This window comes from Pituophis catenifer, unplaced genomic scaffold, assembly GCF_029215685.1.
Source record: "Pituophis catenifer annectens isolate HBS135680 unplaced genomic scaffold, rPitCat1.0.hap2 SCAF_6, whole genome shotgun sequence".
Taxonomy (NCBI): Eukaryota; Metazoa; Chordata; class Lepidosauria; order Squamata; family Colubridae; genus Pituophis; species Pituophis catenifer.
The window spans coordinates 39,522,250-39,545,021 of NW_027256886.1; the positions used below are offsets into that span (position 1 = coordinate 39,522,250).

The 22,772-nt window shown below is 37.4% G+C and overlaps 1 protein-coding gene across 17 annotated transcripts in view; it reads left to right on the forward strand.

The window, feature by feature from the left end:
• The window catches only part of KIF1A (kinesin family member 1A), an 85,897-nt gene extending 63,477 nt beyond the window's left edge, over positions 1-22,420 (forward strand). For 7 of the 17 annotated variants that reach the window (XM_070945646.1, XM_070945653.1, XM_070945649.1 and 4 more), the window contains 16 exons: positions 49-104; positions 1,339-1,447; positions 2,873-2,939; positions 5,037-5,121; positions 6,447-6,552; positions 16,775-16,889; positions 17,550-17,683; positions 17,981-18,042; positions 18,216-18,361; positions 18,594-18,806; positions 19,773-19,850; positions 20,364-20,488; positions 20,617-20,763; positions 21,011-21,203; positions 21,914-22,032; positions 22,326-22,420. In XM_070945646.1, coding sequence (XP_070801747.1) covers positions 49-104; positions 1,339-1,447; positions 2,873-2,939; positions 5,037-5,121; positions 6,447-6,552; positions 16,775-16,889; positions 17,550-17,683; positions 17,981-18,042; positions 18,216-18,361; positions 18,594-18,806; positions 19,773-19,850; positions 20,364-20,488; positions 20,617-20,763; positions 21,011-21,203; positions 21,914-22,032; positions 22,326-22,368 — 1,798 coding nt within the window. In that variant the 3' untranslated portion in view covers positions 22,369-22,420. Of the gene's footprint in view, positions 1-48; positions 105-1,338; positions 1,448-2,872; positions 2,940-5,036; positions 5,122-6,446; positions 6,553-11,341; positions 11,369-13,720; positions 13,745-16,774; positions 16,890-17,549; positions 17,684-17,980; positions 18,043-18,215; positions 18,362-18,593; positions 18,807-19,772; positions 19,851-20,363; positions 20,489-20,616; positions 20,764-21,010; positions 21,204-21,913; positions 22,033-22,325 lie in introns of all 17 variants that reach the window. The other 10 variants (XM_070945651.1, XM_070945660.1, XM_070945654.1 and 7 more) reach the window with 3 other exon arrangements.
• Positions 22,421-22,772: the final 352 nt, after the last annotated feature.

The following is a 22,772-nucleotide window of genomic DNA, read 5'->3' on the forward strand; positions in this document are numbered from 1 at the left end:
GTTTATTTTTATAGCATTCATTTTAATTAGTTATGCCTTTTATTATAGCCCCCTAAGACCATCTCGCCGCCATTTTCCTCGCGTCATGCCATTATCAAAACCAGGTAAGAGAGAAAGTATTATTTGTTTAACATGAGCATTAATGAAAATTTCAGAATTTTTAGACATTTAGAACAAAAAATATTAGTGATTAATAACTGTTATTTGGAAAAACTGCCCCAAATCTTTGTAAAAATTAGTATTGTGTTGACATCAGTTGATGGTGAATTGAAATAACAGACATCTTGCCCAAATTTTCATAAGGAATAGATGTAGAAGAGAATTATCTGTGTGTCATCTCTGGTTGCCCCTTTCCCAAACATACATCTAAATCAGCGGTCCCCAACCTTTGTTGCTTGGCAGCCTGGTGGAGGGGGAGAGAGGAACCAAGCCATGTGAGTGGTGGGCTGGCACGGAAGTTGAGCAACACGGCACATGTTGCTCAACTTCCGCAAATAGCAGGCCAGTGCACATGCACATGCACATGCAGCTCAACTTGTGCAAATTGAGCTGTGTGCATGCATACACACTGACCCGTAATTCAAGCTACATGTGCGTGCCGGCCTGCTGCTTGCATGGTCTGGTTGCAAAGAGGCCATGGCCTGGTAGTGGGCTGTGGCCCAGGGGTTTGGAACCCTTGGTCTAAATGGTAAAACTTCAGTATAACCCAGTTTTCAACTTTTAATCAACTTCTTCTTCCTTGAATTGAACACTTGCCTGGTTGGAAAGACAGGATATCAACTGAATAAATGAAAAAATGTCATTGGTGAGGGACACAGAACAATGAGGTTTCTCTTATTTAAACAGTTCCGATTTCTAGAGTATAGCTGATCCCCTTGGGATATCTCAGTGTTTGAAGAATAATTTGAATAAATTTTTAGGCACCCATTACAGAAAAGTAGCTCCAAGTGCTCAATAACTGCTTATTTAGTCACATCAACTAAGAAACACAATGCATGATCCTTATTCTGTTATTATTCTTATTCTGTTATCCTTGTTTGATGCTCTTAATGGCATTGGATGTAACATGTTTTCCCTTTCTTTGTGTGCCTTGTATATTGCCTTGTATCTCTCATATGAATTTTTTATATCTGGTTCTTGTGAGAAATTGTGCATAGACTCACAGTCTCATCTGTCTTGCTTCTGTGCATTTATGCCCAAAGGCCTTCTAGTACCAGCCATTTATCTTTCAAATTAGCTCTTTAGGCAAGATGCAGAAACCCAGCTGCAGTATGAGATAATAGAGTTTCTCAACCTTTATACTTGACCAATTATTCCATTTTATTATAATTTTTGCAGTGCCTGCAACAAAATTGAGTGCCATGACAAGACCCAGCATTGGCCCATGTCAATGCAAGTATGATCTCATGGTCTTCTTTGAGATCTGTGAGCTGGAAGCTAATGGCGAGTAAGTTGCTTTATATACTTATGAACAATTACATTTTGCTAACTAGTTTAGGAGCCATGATCACCAAGTGAATTACACAGCTGAAAATGTTCATTCTGTTTTAGTACATTTGCTAGAAAAAAATAATTGCCAAACTTTAAATGTAATACAATTATTTATAGGATAGATTCAACTTTGTTGAAATCTGAATTGGATTGGTTCAGTGCATCTGCTTAGCACTTTATATTGAGTCAGACCACTGACTCAATATTGTATATGGTGAGTTTCTGATATTGTTTCAGACAGGAATAAATAAACACTTCCTATTGTACAGATGCAGATAATGACCCTATGAGACTCTGAATGGAAAAGATTCTCATCCTAACTCTAATTGTCCACAAAGCAAGTTAAGAGTGATGGTAAAGTCTAATGAGATTGAAAAATTATCACCAGAGTAGTGAATTGACCTAGAATGGATGAAGGGCAGGGCTCCTGTGCCATTAACAGTGATGCAAGAAGATACATTACTATGCATGTATAATCTCCAATTATAGTGCTATAAAAATCTTAGAAGTTGGGGCTCCAACTTTCCCTTTTCTACAGGACTATTAATGACCTGATGCAGAATTTTGTAGTATTTCATTTTGCTAAACTTTTCTAAAGAATGATTAGAGAACCTCTGAAAGAGTAAATCTCTTATCTAATTACAAGAATTTGTACTTGCAAATGAAAACAAGTCATACATGTGCAAATTAATGTACAAGAATTTGAAACAAGGAACATATATATGAAATTGATGGGAAAAGATCAGTTAAATGCTCTTCAATAATGAATAAATCAACCTGGTCTCCTTGTGTAACTTTGATACTTATTTTCTCAGAATTGGTTTCTATGGAAACAATCTTGGAGGCTATGAAGAGTTTTTTTTAAATTAGATAGAATTTTCACACTGTGTACTTTTCAGTGTCTTAAGCATATCTGAACAATTCTTGTCACAAAGCAGAACACTGTGAAATATCTTATATCTTAATATCAAAGGTTAGAGCAGTGCAAAGCATGTATTTTTAAAGTCATACAAAAGAATTGTAACATGAAGCTGTAAAAATAAAATCCAGTCAAGGTGAGCAAATTAATACTGATGAATACTTGTTTACTTGGTGCAATATAAATGGAGATTAATAAAAACATGCATTTTGTAAATCTTTACTATAGTACAATTCTCATCATTCTAGGCCAGTGATTCTCAAATCTTGGCTACTTCTATAATTCTCCACTCAGTGCATACTCTAAAAGTTGCCAAGATTGAGAAGCATTGCTCTAGCCAGTATGGATATGGATATCTGATTGGGATGTAATGCTAGGGAACTCCAGGTTCAAAAATATCTTGAAAGCACAAGGTTGGAGAAGATGCTATCTATTCAGTCTCAATAAAATGATGTTTTCTAGCTATATCCCAGCTGTTGTGGATCATCGTGGAGGAATGCCTTGCCATGGGACTTTCCTATTGCATCAGGTATTTCTGTATTCTTCTTACCAATTCCTAACGCTAACCCTATTCTAAAGCATAAGGTAACAATAATACTGGTTTTATTCTAGAAAATGAATTGTTAGATACAATTTTGGGCAAATGGGCGTCTTTGAAGAATATGGGACTCAGAGCATTTAAAACATTTTTTGTGTGTTTGCTGCTTCATTGAATAATCCTTCATATGTCCCATCTGAATGGGAAAACAGGATAGTGTTCACTATCTTTTTGGATTCTATAATCTATTATTTTGTAAAAATTTTTGTTTTTATATGGATCATAACTTTGATTAGCAATCTACTTTTTTTAAAAAAAGAATATCCTTATAAATATACATTCTGGAAATATAAAGGAACAGATTTATTTTTTAAAAAAAAACTACATTTTTTTCTTCAACGCAAAGTGGCAAAGTTGAAGTCAATTTTCAGGAGACACACCTAATATTTTTTTCTTTGTACAGCAGAAATATAAAACATCTGCTGACTTTTTCTCTCTTTAACTATATTGCAAATGTCCATTATCCATTCATTAGGGGAACTCAGTCCCTTAAAATTACCTGATAAAAGTGTTATTTGTTATTTTACCAAAAAAAAGTAAATCATTAAAAAAAAAGAAATACAAATGTAAATTTTTATTCAGGATTTTATTTTATTTTTTCTAACTTTTTCTCTGGAAACCTTTTAGAAATATATAAGATTATTTCAGTATTTCTAATAACTATGTTGCTTTATTCAATAACCTGCCCATTACTTATTTTCCCATAAAGTTACAATTTGAATGAAAAAAAATTATTTGTATCTCTTTTCCCTTCCTCTAAATATATAATACATTTTTCAAAACTTTTTTTTAAAAAAATAGTTCTAATTCTGTTGAGAATTCTTTGCTTTATTACATGTTGGTTGTGAGCTGAGTTTGGTACAAAGACAGCCAGTTTATAAATGTTTATAGTTATATATATATTGGAGGGATTAATGTCCGCTATATAATAAAATTTACAAAAGCTTATTGAGAAAACTTCCTTCTAATAATTCCTATTTGGAATTGGGCTGCATGAGTGGCTGGCTGGAACGCGTGCGCGTAGTTCAACTTGCATGAGTGGTGGGCCAGCAGGCAATTGCACATGTGCATGTCGGTGTGCTGCTTGTATAAGTTGAGCTGCACACATGCATGCCAGTCCGACACTCACATGGCCCAATTCCCCTCTCCCCACCCAGCCTGGCCACCAAGATTGGGCTGCAAAGGTTGGGGACCACTGTAATAATATATCCGAAATTAATTCTAAATGTAGCTTCAGTTCAAAGAGCACTTTTTCTGTTTCAGTCCAGAAAATCTTTGAAATTTGCTTTCTAGTCTTTCTATAGTCATGGGTGTGCTGCATGTGGTCTTTGAGATATTCTGAACTATAACTCCCAGCTGCTCCAATATCCACATATGCTGGGAGATGTAGTTTAGCAACATTTAGAAGACCACATTTTGCTCTTCTCAATTTCCTATTGTGTGTCCTACAGTCTGCATATAAAGCTTTCAATAAGACATTCCTTTCTAAAAACAAACTTAACATACTATTTTTGAACTATATTTTTCAACAAAAGTATTTTCTATAGTTTTGTTCAACAAAAATATTAATATATACAATATTTCCTCTGGCCCAACTGTTTACTTTTGCATACCCTGATTTATGGGAGTTGATGTACTTCCACTTAGGATAATACTTTGTGTGCACTATAGATTTGAGCAAACTCTTTGGGTCTGGAGGTTGGCTGTGAAATACCTTTTTCCACATCTGCTCCATCTGGGAGCCATAGCTGGCATGGCTTATGACATCTTCACATCAGTGGAGTGGGCAGACCCATAATTTTCAAGATGACACTGCTTATTTTCTTTCTTTGTTATGTTCTGTGGTTTATTATAGGCCACCCAGAGCTGCAGGTTATATGGCAGCCATATAAATGTCATACATTCATAAAATTTATCATTAATGGTGCTTTATCTGGTTGCTTCTGGAGGGCGGGATATTTGCTTAGCTTTTTTAACACAGTTCTTATAACTGATAACTTTATTATTCTTCCGTGTGATGGATGTCAGGGTATCCAGAGGAGGATTACAGTCACCTTGGTGCATGAGACAGGGAGCCACATCCGCTGGAAGGAAGTCAGGGAGCTGGTTGTGGGTAAGCAAAATATTTGTTCTATATCCCAATCAATGTTGAAGCTATACAGTACATCTCAACTAAGCAGTCTCAAACTGCAGAACAGCATCACTGATTTTTAGAGAAGCTTATGGATACAGATGCTATGTAAAAAGAGCTTTCAGTGATATGGCATTTGAGCATTTTTCTTTACTTTTTGTAACAAGTTGTTCATTTTGGTAAACAGAGCCTGTATATGGATGTTTTACAGTGTATCTCCTCTGTAGCCTCCAAGAGTCTCTTGGATTACAATAGGATAGAAGTATTTTGGAATAGAACTATGTTTAATGAATAAACAAATCTCCTTTGACACAGTTTGAAGGATAGACTGGAACTTTGCATAGAAAACTGGATGATGCATTTGTTTATGTTGACAGCGTTTGTGTTCTGTCCCCCTTCCCCACATAGGCAAACACACAACCAGACACACCTGCCAAGATTTTATTAAGCAATCAGACTAGAAACCCTTGCAGATAAGAGTTTTGGCAGTAAACTGCGAATGCCTGCCAAGTCAGTTTTCACTCACAGTCAGCAAGAGAGAATTTCTCCTCAGTCCGATTCAGTAGCAAAAAGTAATTCACGAAGCCAGAATTGGCCAAGGTCCAATCCAGATTTCAGATAACGCGATGTGACTCTCAGGTTTTTAACTTTGACCATCACAAAGCCTGAAGAGCAATCACACCCACTTTTATTCCTTGTGGGGTATGGCTCAGTGACTCAGCTCAATCTCTGGCCTTCCCATGCCTCTTTCGTTGCTGCACACGCTTCTCCCTCCGACGCTGCCTGGGATCAAGCCAGGATTCATCATCCTCGCTCCCTATCTGTTGTTGTTCCAATATGCTTTCCACCTGGCATGTCCCAGGCTGTTCCTCTTGGCCTTCGGATGGAACCTGAGGCATTGCCAGAGAGGAGGGTCCTGGAGAGGGAGGCCTTGTCAGTTCCTCCCCATCACCTTCTGAGTCCACTTCCTCTGTTAGGACAGGCTCGGGAGTCGGGGTCACAACTATTTGAGAGATTGTCAAATTACAGTGGTGTGATTGGTTCACGGCCTCTTTCTTCTAAGAGGAGCATAGCTCAGTATGGTAAAAAGTATGAAAATATCCCAACAGTGTGATTTCTTTTCAGTTATCATCATGATAAGTAATGATGAGTTTACTTAAACCTAGAGAATAATCTCACTTTATAGACATTCTATATTGGGCAGCTTGCAAGTTACAGGTCTTATGTGACTCTTTAAAATTTTGCATATGGTTAGGACATATGGCAAGCTGTAGACTTTATAAAACATGACTATCCTCTATTTGTAGGTCGAATCCGGAACACTCCAGAAGGAGATGAGTCTCTCATTGATCCCAATATCCTCTCTTTGAACATCCTCTCTTCAGGATACATCCGGCCCTCTCAGGATGATCGGTAGGTCTCTCAAAATACTCAGCTAATCTGGATCAGTCATGATACTTCTATATGTCTGGTACCGTATGTGCCCAGTTGCGTGAAAAGCTTTTTCACGCAACTCTTTACACAGTCCATGTGTCAAAGTTCTGACAAAGCTAGCAAAAAAGAACACGACAAAATTGCACACAGAAAGGGCTAGTGGCTTTCCTCCAGTATTTTTTTTTTCATGGATAACAGTTTAAGAGACTAGTGCAACATAGGAAGTTGCCTAGTATCAGTTAAATCATTTATTTGTCTAGTCTGGTATTATTTCCTCTGGCAGAAAGTTTCATGTGTCTGTGGCAGAGGTCCATCTTGCCCAGCACTTGTCCATGAATCCTTTTTTTTCACTTAAAAATATTGTTTTAAGAAGTATTATTTAATAATAAATGGAAATACTAGAAACAACCTAGGACCTCCTAAATGGTTAGCAGTTATGTGACCTTGGAGGACTGGCATCTCTCCACGTGCAGAATATGTTTAAATTTGCTCCTGGACTGTGGCTCAATTGCTTTAGCAACAGTCTGCAAACATTTATTTGCCATATATTGTAAATACTACTTTTAGTATTTACAATTTATTTCACAGCCTAGCAGAAGAAAGCTGATAATATTTCCATGTACTATGAAAGGGAAGCACTGAATATGCATCTTTCTACAAGGGCCCAGTTATTCTCCAATGGGTGGTAAAATCTATTGGTGATGTAGAAGTTCTTTCTTCTAAATAATGACAAACACTGGAGTTTCCAGATATAGCACTGCAGTTTGAATGGAACAACCCTTCTCCAAAATTTCTAAAATGGCTATAGGGATATGTTACAGATTCTTCCTATTTTGCAAAACATGTTTTTAAAAAAGATACTGAGAAGATTAGAGGTTGGAGTGTGACGCCCTTTCTTACCTCCTTGGATCTGGGTATTGCATTATTATGAGAGGTTAATGGTAAAAGATAACACATATCATTAACAAATGGGTGATTTATTATTAAGATGAAAGACATGGATGAGTGAGTAATGCTATTCTGTTAGGAAAACAAAAGACAGGAGACAATGTGATATCTCATTCATTCATCTTTTTCTGAAGATTAGTTTCTCTTTCAGTACCTCCTATAGTTGAGACCAAGTTATTATGATCAAATAATCCTGAGTATATTCCTCAACATTGATCTCAATTCAGATGTTTAAACATGTATGATTTTTACAATCCTCTGAAAGAATATATGGGTGAGTTTGGAAATGATGGTGAGCCAAGAACAACGTAAATAAATTTCAACAAAACAAGGTGTAAGTATATCATGGAAAAGAGCAAAGCTGATGAGGGAATGTGAAAAGGAAAAAGAGGTTGGTTAAAGTAATTCCAGTCCACGTTTTTCCAATCTGATGTCCAGATATGTTAGAACTATAATTTCCAAGCTGCCTGGGCAGAGTTTGGAGGATGATTATTCAAGGTCAGGGAATAGGCAACCTTTGGGGGCCATTAGACACAATTTAAATGGTTAAGGCACATCAGTTGCAAATAGGGAACTATTCTCAGGGAATAGTCTTCCCCGAGACTATTCAGCTTTCTTTCTTCTCCTTTCTTTATGGAGAAGATCCTCTCTATTATTCCAGCTTTCTTTGTTCCTTTTTTTCTGGATGAATGATCACATCCCAACAAACACTGTGCTGCACCCAACTTCCATTATTGTTTTCCCCAAATGCCAATAAAATATATGTGAACGGAGTTCATAGCTGTAAAGATGACTGTTTAAACACAGCACACACCCTCCCATTTAATTAGTTTTTTAAATGTTGTCTGGCAGATATAAATGAAGACATTTTTGGATACAAGGATATTGATATCCTGTATATCCTTGACCATCAATTCCATGTGTTTGATGGTAATATAAAATATATATTCTATTCAAAAGGAATTTTCCCTTCCAAACAAACTAGCAATAAATCAACAGAAGAAAAACAAAACAAAATAAAACAGGAAAATAAAGCCAAATGAAGCACAGCAGTGCTGTTCCTTTTACTGATATTAACCAAGATCTTTAGTTTTGATTAAGTTGAAGAAGATACAATTTATATCAAGATGTTTCCAGATGTCAGCTTTTTCAGTGACAATAATAGCCAACCAATAATAATAATAATAATAATAATAATAATAATAATAATAATAATAATAATAACAACTTTATTGTCATTGTACTTATATACACAGTATACCCATACAACGAAATTCACTTAACACCCAAAGACCAGGTCCAACACACATAACAATCCCCAAACACATTCCCACCCACCACAGATTCCCCGCCACTAAACCACCCAAACATCCACACAACAGACCAAGTAATGCTGTCCAACAGCTCACTGATGGTGGCCCTTTAGTTCATTGTTGAGTGCAAGTATAGCTCTGGGATAAAAACTATTCAAAAAACGTGTGGTCCGAGTTTTAATTGTTCTATATCTTCTGTCAAAAGGCAACAGTCCAAAAAGATAGCAGTCCAATAAACAAAAATAAAAGAAAAAACTTATAGGAAATGTACCTATTATCAAGAACAATGATAATTATTGGAAGCTATTGTTCCTAGGTTTATTTAGTGGTTGCTGTTATTCCTACACTAATCTTGACAGCATACATGCCAAGCAAACTTCTTTTTTACAGGATCCTGGCTTGTCAACATGCAATCATCTGTAAAATCAATGATTAAAACTGATATTAGGAAGTATTCCTAATTTTATGATGGATTTTGCATTGCAGAATGAAAGCAATTGATCCTGGTCATGCAATATTTCTTTCATCCCTGGTTCCTGAGCTTTCTGTCTCAGCCTCCCCTGACCTGGTGCCCTCCAAATGTATTGGAATATAAATCCAGAATTCCTATTCAGCATGCTGGGAATTCCAATTCTATGACTTGTGAAGGAAATCGGGTTGAAAAAGGCCTCTCTATTACATATTCTAGAAGTGGTATTTTTTCTAACATTTTTTCCAAACTGCAGCTCTTGAAACTGCAGGAAACCTGAGTGTGATTGCTTTCAGTATGTTTCAGGATTGATTTACCATTTGGTTTATTTGTAACATTTATTAGCCAAGTGCCCTGTTATGATGCTCAAAGCAGCAGCCTTCATTAAATCCAAAATTTAAATTTCTAAATTCTTATAAACCACAAGAAATCTATTGTTGAGGCTTCTGAGCATTGCCAGAGAAGTAGGAAAGACTAGGAATCACTTGCCGATAGGTTTCTGCTGCTCTTTCCTCTTCATGTCTTTTTCTCCTATATGAGCATTATTCTTTGCTGCCTGAATGGATGAAAAGAGAATTGATGGCTGGCATCTTAAAGTTGTCAGCAAGGCTGGCCAGATTTGGCTGAAGGAAAAGAATAACAAAGGGTCTATCTACAAGAGCCTTTCCCAACCTGATGTGTTCCCAATCTGAGACTACAATTGTTGTCATCCCAAGGTAGCATTTTTATCTTGGGGCAGTAGGAGTTGTAATCTGATCCCATCTGGATTGTATCAAGTTACAAAGGTGGCATTAGAGCCCCCATTTTCCAGATTTCTCATCTTTTTTAATTTGCATGAATTTTAGGAACTTTCTTCAAATCTTGATAGTACTTAACTAAGATCTTTTTGTTGAGAACTCAACTCATCCACCCACAGGGGCACCTGTTTCAGTTCCCAGCTATCATGTATCACCATGCTATTTTCCCAGTAGGCAGGCAATCATCTCTTTAGACTTTATTCACTATATCCCGATATCATTGAGTAACATGATGCAAGAGAAATTCAGACTAGCTTCATGTTCATAGCATTATAAAAGTCCTCCTTGTGTGTTGGCAAGAAGCCCCTGTAGAGCCATATGGCAGTATTTATAGGAATTATTAGACAAAATGTGATGGTGAATCAGATTGAACGAAATGACACAATGATTAAATTATATGCCTGAATTAGAATGTCTAAAATACTAGAAGGACAGTTTTTCCTTGAGGCAAGTCAGCAACAGCAAAACAAAAAAAAGCAAACCTAGTATGGCTTGAATTTCTAAATGAGGACAGTACTTTTCCTACATGTTCGTTTATAGTCAACGGGTGCATTCTCACAACATGTGGAATAAAATGCCCTGTTGAGAGGCAGACAGATACTGATGTTCCCAATCTTTCTGTGGTCAGATGCAGCTCTTTAAGCAAAGGTTTACCTTGACTTCTAAACCTGAAATGGATGCCATTTTAGAATTGGAGAAACCAGCCTTTGTAACTTAGATCTGTGATGACTTAAAATTCCAGTTTCTCTAGATGGCAGGCATTTCTGATCTAGATGGTATAGTAAACATAAATTCCTCATTAAGAACTACTGGTATGTGCAATTGTAGTAAAATGGTCACCGACATGCACTTGTCAATCTAACTTTAGGACTTCTGCAAACATACCAAAGGCTCTGCCCCATTCACCTTCACAATGCTGTGGGAGTTTAAATGTGCTTTATGTAGTGATGTACTGACAACAAACTTCATTTGAATTTGAGTGAATTGATTGGATATAAGGCTCTGCAATAAAAGCCCCCAAACTAACCCTAGACATTTCAGTGTATCTCATTGTTACTCCACTTACTAATTTACAGTGTGTTCATCAGGGGCCCTTGAGCTTTCTTTCTACTTGGGATAGAGAGGAGCTGTTGTAGGGCTTAGGCTTTGGAAGACCTGCATGATAAAACTGCTGATGCTACTGCCACCTCCACCACCACTGCCCATTTAAACTAACCATGTGATTGTTTGTGTTTTTGCAGGCAGTTTCTTGATTCGGATATGCCTAGGTATTATTTGTGAGCTTTCCCATATATTTTATTTCCTCTCATGCACCTTTTTCAAAACAGCATTGGGTTAGCAATGCTGTAGACTAAACTTACTTCCACCTACCTGAACACACCAGCTTCTTCCTTTCTTTTTTCTCTTCTGCATCATTGGGCTTCTTTTTGTTCCATTTTGTTCCTTGGTTGTTGCTTTTTGTAGCTTTTCTTTCAAAGGCCAGTGTTTTTCTTATTTCTCTCTCATCCATATATGCTCTCTTTGGGGAATGGGGACTGGGAGATAGCTTTTTTTCCATTTTATTTCCCTCTTTCCTTTTTTTCCCCTCTATCTCTGCCAAAAAATGCTGGCCTGGCCTGTTTATACTGAAACTCCTCTATCTCCTGCTTCTGGCTTTGGCAGTGACACAAAAGAAGTTGAACTGATGCAGGCTTCATGAGATGCTGTGCTCCGTGTGACTAGGGGTGAGAGAAGAGATTAGGGTAAACCCAGGATGGTGTGAAAGAGCCATCAATGGGGGGGGGGGGTTGGTTAACAGGCTTCCTAGGCAGTCTTCAGTCAGATGTGGGTGCAAAAACTGTTCAGAATGCAGTCTGAGGCAACTGTACGAATTCAGATATCAAATGGATTGCATGACTTGGACTGTGACAATGATTAGATATTAAAGCATCCCAAGGAGCCAATATAATTGCCAACTCTGCATGCTAGGAAGATTGGAATTTACTGAATATAATTCTTTAAATACTGACAATATCCTGCTGGTCTAACTGGCTGCAGTCCCACACATTGGAGAGATACTATGTTAAAGAGGAAAGCTATGCCAGGCCAGAGAACAGGATCAAAAGAGCTAGGTTGTGATGTAAAATGTAAGTAATTCTTCAAACATTTCTCTATTCCCTAACCCCAGTATAATGATTGACTTCTTTCATTGAAGAATTTAAAATCAAACAAGGAAAGTTAATGTGGGAAATGGAAAGAAAAATTGTCTGGTTGATTTAGTTTAGTCTAATATTTGAATTAGGCCTGTTTGCTCTCTGAAATCTAGATTTAAGACTTAGCATATATTTGTTTTAGAGATGACAGTGATAGAAAATATAATAAATAAGGATAAAATATCAACTTTAGTTGCAAGTCAGTATATAATTACTGTAACTATGTTCTTAATTTATGAGGTCACTGTAAGAATTACAATTTTATTGGAGTGCCTCCTAATTAATCATTCAGATTTAAAAATTTGGTACCAAAAGTATCATTAAAGATAATTGGCTAGAAAATACCATGGAAAAATTGGACAAGACAGATGTGGCCACTGTGATTTATGGCTCAATTCACTAAAATTAGAGGCATTTCCTGCCTTGGTGCCAGTATTTTTGTTCCTTCATCTGCAGCTTTCTGCCAATTTGAATTGAGTTTCTGTTGCCTATTCCAGGCACCATGATGGAACTGGTTTCCATTAATGGTTTCTTATGTGGTGTGGGTTTATACAACAAAGTTTACATCAGACTTTCTATGATGGTCATCTGGAAGATGAAGTTGATATGGCTTTTACCTTTTGAAGATTAGAAAGGATTATTTTATAACTATTAGAATGAATATTTCTAATTTAGGACTTCCTTTTTCAGAGCCGTTTGGATTTATTTATTGCTATATTTCTTCTCATCTTTTGCATGGAACATCTTGCTTGTTCCTTCTTGATAAATAGGGCATACTGTAGTTTGACTTGATAAAATAAAGTTGCTGAATACTCCTCAGTACAGTAGCATTGCTCGGTACTGTTAAGAGAAGCTGTATTTTTTTAGGGAAGTACTATAGATTGAAAGGGTTTTTTCCTGTAAATCTTACCTTCATGAAATCATTGTAGCACAGCAAATTTCATGCATTCCAGATGTGCAAAGATTACAACTCCAGGCTGCCAAGTGATTCAGAGAGCTGTAATCCCTACATGTCTTCAAAGCAACAGGTTGGGAGAGGCCAAAACCCAATTCTCATACTGGAAATCACAATTCCGATAAGAACCTGGTTAATGAAAATTTCCTTGATTTTTTAATCTACAGATAAAATAGATTTGAAAAAATCTAATTGAATCACCAGGACTATTAGACTTTCACCTAGAAAACATGAGGGAAATATCCAACACAACAGTCCGGGCTTCCTATTGTATACATGTCCTTCTACTAAGAGATTGAAGAGAGAACAGTATTGTAACTAATTATGGCTGGTCTCTTCAAATCTCCATGCATCCCTGTGTAGCTGCCTCTCTGGGTAGCTTTTCTCAGACACCTATAAACAATGCTTTCTGACATTTTAATTTCTTTGTGTATCTGTACGTGTGTTTGTCTTGGGTTGCCTTCCACTTATAGCATTTCACTTGGAAATGACACTAGGTATTTTTGTCTCACTTTTCTCTCACCCTTGCTTGATCTCTTACTGGTTTCCCTCCTTTTCTCTTCACTTCTACACTCTACCTGTCCTAAACTTATTTCCTTCCTTTTGGAATTTGTCTTTGACTTGCTCGTGTCTCAGTGAACTTAGCTCTTTTGGTTTTTGCAACACGCAAAATGTCTGTGAAAATGTCTGATGTTTAGAATGGGGTACTTAATTGTGCATCAACCAATACTCAGATCCTCTTTACCAAGAGTCAGCTGTTGTTCTTAGTAATAGATCTATTGTTAATAAATTATCTTCCAATAGGTGGATTGGTGTTTCTTATTATTAAAGAGGCTTCTGACTATGTTGATACTGAATGTTGGTGAGCTGTGATAGTGGAATGCCAGAATATTTTTAAAACTTGAGGATGCTCATATGAAAATGAGAGAAAGGGAGGAGAGAGAGAAAAAGCCCCAGTATTTTGATCATGTTTGGAAACATTTCATAATTTCTGAAATGGTCCCTGGTATATAAAAAAAATAAAATTGAACCAAGCATGTTTCACAAGAGAAAAACCATTGTAAGTGAAAATGTGATTGAAAGGGGATAGGTGGAAAATTGGGCATGTGTTCTAATTAGCAGAATTGCTACCTCCTTTGGGTGTTCCAACTTGACCAGAGCAGCTAGTATGCCATGGAATTTATTCTTTATGGAAATCTGGATTTCTGAAGGGGCATAATATTCCATAGCACTATAGGATGCTATGCTTATGGACTGCCTAAATAAGCTAAGTGTTGGCTTGTCCAAGTAATTCAGACAGGAAAGCCTGAAGTACAGATAGTCCTCAACTTACAATCATAACTGAACCCAAAATTTCAGTTGTTAAGTGAGACATTTGTTAAGTGAGTTTTGCCCCATTTTACAACCTTTCTTGCCACAGTTGTTAAGTGAATCACTGCAGTTGATAATTTAGTAACCCTGTGTTAAGTGAAGTTGGCCTCCCCATTGACACTGCTTATCAGAAGGTCGCAAAATATAAGCACGTGACTTTAAGACACAGCAACGGTTATAAATATGAACCAGTTGCCAAGCATCTGAATTTTGATGACATTATCATGAGGATGCTGCAATGGTTGTAAGTGTGAAAAATGTTCATAAGTCACATTTCAGTGCTGTTTTAACTGTGAATAGTCACTAAATAAACTGTTGTAAGTCAAGGACTACCTGCATAGTCTGAGTGGGCTCCAACTTTCATATACAAATGTGATGGCTTGTATAATGAAGGTTGCTATAATAAGCAGATATTCAAATATGGAATGAGAAATGAGAGTGACTGTCTTAGCTATAACACCCAGAGTACAGGAATAAGCCAAATTTAAGCAAGCTCACTCTTCTCATTAAAAGTTTGGATTTTAAATTTTCTAGTCACATAAATTCATTTATCATTAATGGCACAGCAAAGTTCTACTGTGTAGAACATATTTTTCATACTAAGGATTACAGGTATAATGGTCCACAATTTTGAAAATTGTTATGTGCAAAAAACAAACAAACAAATATGGTAAATTAGCTGCAAGCACTTTGTAACAAACCCTGCCAAAGTAATACTAAAAATGTTTCTAGCAATGTAGAATTGAAAGCAATGCTGAGCATCCTCACTTTTTCTTTCGTTTTTCTGATTATGCTTGCCAAAAATTAGTATCTCCTTCTAATGGAATAAATATTATTTATTTTAACATATTTGACTGAAGAGATGTGGCCTTGGAGTGCTTTAGGCAATACTTTAAGATGACCAGTTATTTCTATATCAAGGAAGGATCTTTTTCAATTGCTCTCTAAATGTATTGCTTCTTCCCCACTTTCTATTTTAGATGGCAACTTAAATTGCATTTTGGATGATCTCTGGTGGGAATGGGATGGGGTTAGTGCATCCATCCTGGCACCGCAGTGGCTGCAGATACCATCAACCATAGGGTTGAAAACAGATAGAAATATACTCTGCTGGTTCTCTTCGTTCCTTTGGGTCTGATAATAGTTGGTGTTGATTGGGAATGAGAGGTCTCACCCTCTATTCCAACTACGTGGGTACCATAGATTTTGGTGCTCTCTCCACACATGTTTAACAGTTACATAAAATCACTGAGTGAGATCATCTGTCACCATCATCTCATCATCATTGGTGAGGGACTATTAATAGGTGATGATGTTCAAATGTACTTCCCTGCTCCTGGAATACTAAGTGATGCTGATGATATCTTGTCCTGGTGCCTGGAGGCTGTGGAACCTCATTCCTTCTTAAGTGAAGCTAGCCCCAACCCTTATGTCCTTCCAGAAAGCCTTCAAAACATGGTGTGTGTGTTTTTTTCACGAGGTCTGAGGATCCCCTGATAGTAGGGAACCCACACTGTGGCTACATCATGGATAGCATTCCAATTCCCCCCCCATTTTGATTTTAATAATTGAATTGTTTTAATTCTTTTTATAATATATGTAAATAAACAGTTTCTTTATAGGCTGCCCAGAGCCTCCTTATGTGAAATGGGCAGCTATCTAACAGTTCTAAAATAAGAATGAGTCAATAGATCTCACAATTGCTTAGAATCATTTAGTCAGAAGTATGGATCAGTGGGTGCTATTTCTGTCTGGTATACTCTCAGCTCTAATCCTGTTTATTGTTCAATGTCCCATGTTTATGTAACTCTCTTTTCAAGTGCTGCCTTCCTCTTTCCCTGTTTTTCTGTGACCTTCTCTCCTTTCCAAAATCATTTCTATTTATATGGGGCCATTAAAAAAAATTATCATATACCACAAGACCTTCCTTGAGAATTCCCAATGATGCTTTCACTTTTGCCTTTCAACAAGATATTATATTTCGGGCCAGAGTACTCCAGTATGGCTACATCATTCAGACAGATCTATGTGTGTGGTATGTGTAAGTGTGTGTGTATGCGTGCATTTGTGCATGTATGTGTTTTGTTCCTATTAATAATGTTTTGGAATAATTTATAGTCTTTTATTAACCTGGTATTTTATTTTTTCCACTGCAGGACTTTTTACCAGTTTGAAGCTGCGTGGGATAGCTCCATGCATAACTCTTTGCTCCTGAATCGTGTTACCCCTTACAGAGAAAAAATCTACATGACCCTCTCTGCTTATATTGAGGCAAGACATTGTCAGGGCCTTCATAACGCTCTCTGTGCAATTGTCAGATCCACATTGGCATCTGCAAGGCTGTGTTTCAAAATTTGTATGATGCCAAGCATAACCTCATGATCCAAGTCCACCTTTTTCTATATGCATATAACCAGGAATATAGAATGATTTGAGATAGTGTTTAATACTTTGTTATCAATGATATTCAGCCTTGGCTGATGCTGAGAAAGCTACTGAGGTCAGATCAGACTAGGAACTTTATGAAAGTGAAGCATGTGGCTGAGTTCAATATTCCCTCCAAAATCCCATAAAAAAGAAAATAACAAATAAACTTTTGAGGGAATGCAAGAAAATTACACAGATATAGAAATGTAATCACCAGTTTAAGCTTGTTTTTTTTGAAAAAAAAAATCACTGTATATGTGAAGGAGAGACAGAGCCTGGGGTCAGAGTCAAGAGAGGAATTAACGTGGAGTTGTTACATTCCCATAAACAGTCCAAGTCCTGCCCCTCTTGAATTCAGTTAAAGGTAACTCTTATCTAGCACCAGTTTAGTACTGTCCATTAATTGACTAAAATCTTGTGTATAAATCAACTTAACTGGAATTTAATGTGTGGTCCTGATTCTTCAGGCCTGACAGTATATATAAGATTATGCTCTCATTTCAGATGGAGAACTGCACCCAACCTGCTGTCATCACCAAAGATTTTTGTATGGTCTTTTACTCCAGAGATGCCAAACTCCCTGCTTCTCGATCAATCCGCAATCTTTTTGGAAGTGGAAGCCTTCGAGCTTCAGAAAGGTAAGAAAGGCCAGAAGGCAAGCACATCTTATTAGGATAAAGAATGTACTCCTGATCAACTGACATGGAAGCTGTAGGTGTATTTCTTCGTAGACATTAACTATGTTATGTTCATTGTCTTAACTAAGGGCTGTTAAGCTCCATATAAAACTTTCAGCTTAACATTAAAATTCCCTAAAAAACAGAGTTCAGTCCTCTCATCTTGAAAGATGAGGTGTAGTAAAATGATTCCTTGAAGGTACCATAAGAATGGCGTATCTTCTATTAGCTTGTTCTGTTTTTCACTTTCTGCTACAGTAACCGTGTGACTGGGGTCTATGAGCTCAGCCTGTGCCGAGTTGCTGATGCTGGCAGCCCAGGTAAAAAGTTTTGTCTTTATGAAAGGGTCTCCATGAGGTTTTGGGCTTATACTTAAACAAGAGGGATATAGCTTTAGAAGGCAAGACTTAATTGTTGCTATAACTTACAAAATATGAATGTGTTGCATGTGCTTATAGAACACAGCTATGCTGAATAAAGATTTCCTCTGTAGGTATGCAAAGGAGACGAAGGCGTGTGCTGGACACCTCTGTGGCCTACGTACGAGGAGAAGAGAATTTAGCTGGGTGGCGACCCCGTAGTGATAGTCTCATCTTGGATCATCAGTGGGAACTGGAAAAACTGAGTCTTCTACAAGAAGTAAGACTCTAGCCTGAGGCCTGATAACTGCCAGTTTCACATCAACTTAGTCCTGCCCAACTAATGGGCTAGGTGGCAAGAGTAGATTGATGTAGAGTAAAATATTTAAAATACTCTTCCCCATCCTGGATGCCTTCTAGATGTATGGGTTCCAACTTCCAAATTCTCCACCTGGCGTGGCCATTTCTGATAATGGAAGATATCAATAGCAAACTCGCCTTTCTTTCCATAGGTTGAGAAAACAAGACATTATCTGCTCTTGCGTGAGAAGCTGGAGACAACTCAGCGCTTAGGTCTGGATTCCTTGTCCTCAAGCGCCAGTGAAGATTCTGATTCCCGTAGCACATCTTATGTCTCATCTCCAATCTCTGCAGATGGTACCCCAGAAGGGAGGCCTTTACCTCTTGATATTCCTAGTGAGAGACAGAAAGAACTTGCAGTCAAGGTATAGAATATGGAATGTGCCTATCTGCTGGGACGGGGCTGGAAAAGTTGGCCTCATATTTCTTTAAGTCTAGGATCCGATGGGTATTTTTGTACCTGCATTCTGAAGGCATCTGAATATTCTCTGCAAGTTCCAATAGTATTTTTTTTTTCTGAAAGTAACAGTCATTTCTGAATGAAGAAATAACATTTCTTAGCAGGAAAGCTTTCTTAGAAAAGAGCATTAAGAATATCTTTAGATTTCAACAACACAGGTACATGGTGGTAATTTCAAGCAGTGCTAGTTTTTATCATCAGTTATAAATACTTTATTTGTGCTGTTACAAAAAGTATTCCTTCCCCCCACTTCTACAAAGGGTTGAACATTTGCTTGGAGTCCTTATTAATCTTTGCTGCTCTTGGAGAGAGAAGGAGAGAAAGGAGGGAGACATATAGATTGAGAGGCAGACAGAAAGGCAGGAAGACTGTCCATAGGACTAAAAGTTATCCAAACTTGTTCAGCTACAGGTTGTGCTCACTTAATTACTTGTCAAATGGTTTAATGACCATTCAAAGTTTTGACAGTCTTGACAGTCCCTGAAAGAGTGCTTGACAACCTGTAACACTTTTGACTTTTGACTGTTGTAAAACGGTGCCCCAACCCCCATGGTCATGTGAGGCACTTGTCATCTTACATTTACAACCAGTTGCAGCATCCCATGGTCATGTGACTATGATTTGCCATTTTTTGAAAGAAAATGGCAAAAAATGCCCATTGGAGATGCTGGATTTGCTTAATGACCACATGGTTTATTTAATGACAGTGGTGAATCACTTTATGATAGTTATAAATGCAAAATCAAATCAGGTAGTGTGGTGATCCTCTAACACCATCCAATTGTGAAGGTAAATAAAGGATTAGCCATATACTTTTGTTCTTGTCAGAATCAAAACTCATTTTTCTCTTTCTCCATTTTTTTTTTTGCAGTGCTTGCGCCTTCTTACACACACTTTTAACAGAGAGTACAGCCATAGCCATGTGTGTGTCAGTGCAAGTGAGAGCAAGGTAAAATACCTTCTGTGCTTTCATACCTATTTATTAGTTTTATTACTCTCCAGATTTTAAAACCTAATCCATTTCAGAATTGACTCCCAGAGTACTGAATAAAGCTAATACATTTAGCTCGGGATACATTGGATTTTGGGGTAAAAAAGGAGTAAAATATAAAATTCTGATAACTGTGAAATGATGGAATCCTGCCAGATTTGAAGTGTTCTCATCCTGAACTTCTACTTTGTACAGTAGAAGAAACTACTTCTACTTCTTGGAACAAATTACAAGTTGACCTAGGGGGCTTATTCTAACTTCATTCTGATGTCCTAAACTTTTCTCTTTTACTACATGTACTCCCTTTAGAAGAATAAATGATAACTGAGCATAATTTGTAGATATTAGGGTGCCTGTTTTCTGAGAAGGTCCTGAATATATTGTTGCAAAAGTGCTGAAACATGCAACCAAGATTTGGAGATATTTGTTTTCAGACAAGCATATCCAGTGACAGATTCTTTTTATACCCAGCTATCTGAAATGTCAGTGACTCTGCTGAGAGACCCATCCATGTCAGGCCTTGGTAGTGCAACTTTGACCCCCTCCTCAACCTGTCCATCCCTGATCGAAGGCCATTATAGTGCTACAGAAGTCAGGTAAGAAAGGTGGCAAGGCTAAAAATGTCGGGGTTGTTTTTGTATCAAAGGTACATAGTTTTACTATGAAAAATAAACACCATTGGTCAAAATGTAATTGAAGTTATAAATCTGCTTTTTCTCTGCAGAACTCTCCAGCTCCCTTCCAGAGTAGAAAGTCCTGAAATTGAGCTCACCATCGAAGGAGAGAAGAAGAAATCCCCTGTTTGCGGGCCTGAGGATGATAAGGAAATCCAGCGCCTATTGGTTCCTGATATTCAAGAGATTCGGGTCAGGTAAAAACTATGAGCAAGTGGAGCAATTAGCAACTTGGCCAAAACTGTGAATTTTATTCCAATCATTATGAGCTGGATCAGATTATCAGAGGAATCATCTCATTCCAATTATATTGACCCATCCCAACCATCAGTCTTCCAGTTGTGCCAGGGACCACAAAATTGCTCCATAGGGTTGATTGTTGAGCACACACTGTGAAGTTTGTATGTAATTACTAAGTGGGATGCCAATGTGTCTCCTCTACAGCCCTATTGTCTCCAGAAAAGGCTACCTACACTTTCTGGAACCCCATACAAATGGGTGGGTGAAGCGTTATGTGGTTGTGAGGCGCCCCTATGTCTATATCTACAACAACGACAAAGATTCTGTGGAAAGAGCAGTCCTCAATCTCTCATCAGCTCAGGTGGAATACAGTGAAGACCAGCAGGCAATGCTAAAAGTAAGAGCAAACTTTGTTCAAATAAGTATCCCCACTTTCTTTACTTCATTTTCTAGGAAATACTATAGTAGGGCTGTTTTTGGCATCACTGTAAATAGGAACTAAGTTTAAGGCAGAAAATCACTATGGCCAATGTGATTATTTAGACTATCAGATAAACATACTGCTAAAGTGAAAGCAACCACTTTAAGAGCCAGTTTGGCCTAGTGGTTAAGGCACCAGGTTAGAAAGCAGGAGACTGTGAGTTTTAATCCTGCTTTAGCCATGAAAGCTGATTGGGTGACCTTCGGCTAGGCATTCTTTTAGTCCAACTCCTGTCACAGGGTAGTTGTGGTAGGGAAAATAAGAGGAGGAGGTGTGTTGGATATGTTCGCTGCCTTAAGTTATTTATAAAATTTATATTTATAATAAATATATCGATAAATAATTTGATGAATTGATTTTTTTGGCATTAGAACAAATGACAAAACCCATTCTGATTAATGTAGGTTGCAAGTTCCATATTAGCAAAATAACACGTGCAGCAAATATTTCAGAACCAGGACTGTTGCAATATGGATTGTTAAGACTGTATGCATGGAAAATATGGATCTGGGTTCACATGGCTTGACTTCTGTAACTTGTAGACATTATAGTTGCAGTCACTATATACTGCAGTCATCTTGTTCTTCTATGAATGAGTCTAACTAACAACTTTTTACTTGGTTTAGACCCCTAACACTTTTGCAGTGTGCACTGAACATCGTGGAATTCTGCTACAAGCAAGCAATGATAAGGACATGCATGATTGGCTGTATGCATTTAACCCTCTCCTGGCTGGATCAATAAGGTAACTGAATGCTTTAAAGGACTCCTCTTTAGAATGACTTTCCAAAGATGTCTTTTGTCTTGCACAAACTGCTCCCATTAGGCTTGCTGGATAGCTGGTATAAAATGATGGAAGGAATTAATTGAAAAGGGTTCTTCTAGAAGAAGAGTAAACTAGTTTCCTTTATACTACTGTTAGAGATGTGCAATCTCTGATTCAGTTGAGATTCCTGCGCCTGGGTGGAAGTCTGAAGCGTAATTCCTCTTTTTTTCTCTCAAGCCTTTACATTTGCTCTATTTTGGCTTCTCCAACAGATCCAAATTATCAAGACGAACAACAACCCAGGCAAGAATTTAACTTAATAGAGCTGCCCACCTCAAAAAATCCAGAAAAGTGAAATAATGGGTGCTGTTGGAAGATCCCCATCTGAAAATTGGAATTTTCCTGTCATTCATCTCCTCAGATGCCTGTGCCACAGAGTGATCCATCATGAGTTACAGCTTCATTGGGCAAACTCATTTCCCTTGTGTAATTTTAAAAGGGTAGTATTCCCTGGAATTCTTGCACATATGTGATCTTCCACTCTTCTCTTTACTGGGTGGCTTACGACTACTAACAAAGCAAGAGCTTTTTTCTTTCCTTCTGTTTTTTTTATTCCTAAATAAATTGTTCAATTTAAAGAGATAGGAATTTGCAAGAGTGAACATTAATGCTATTTAAAGAGATAAGTGATAGAATTATGTGCTGCTAATTCATTACTT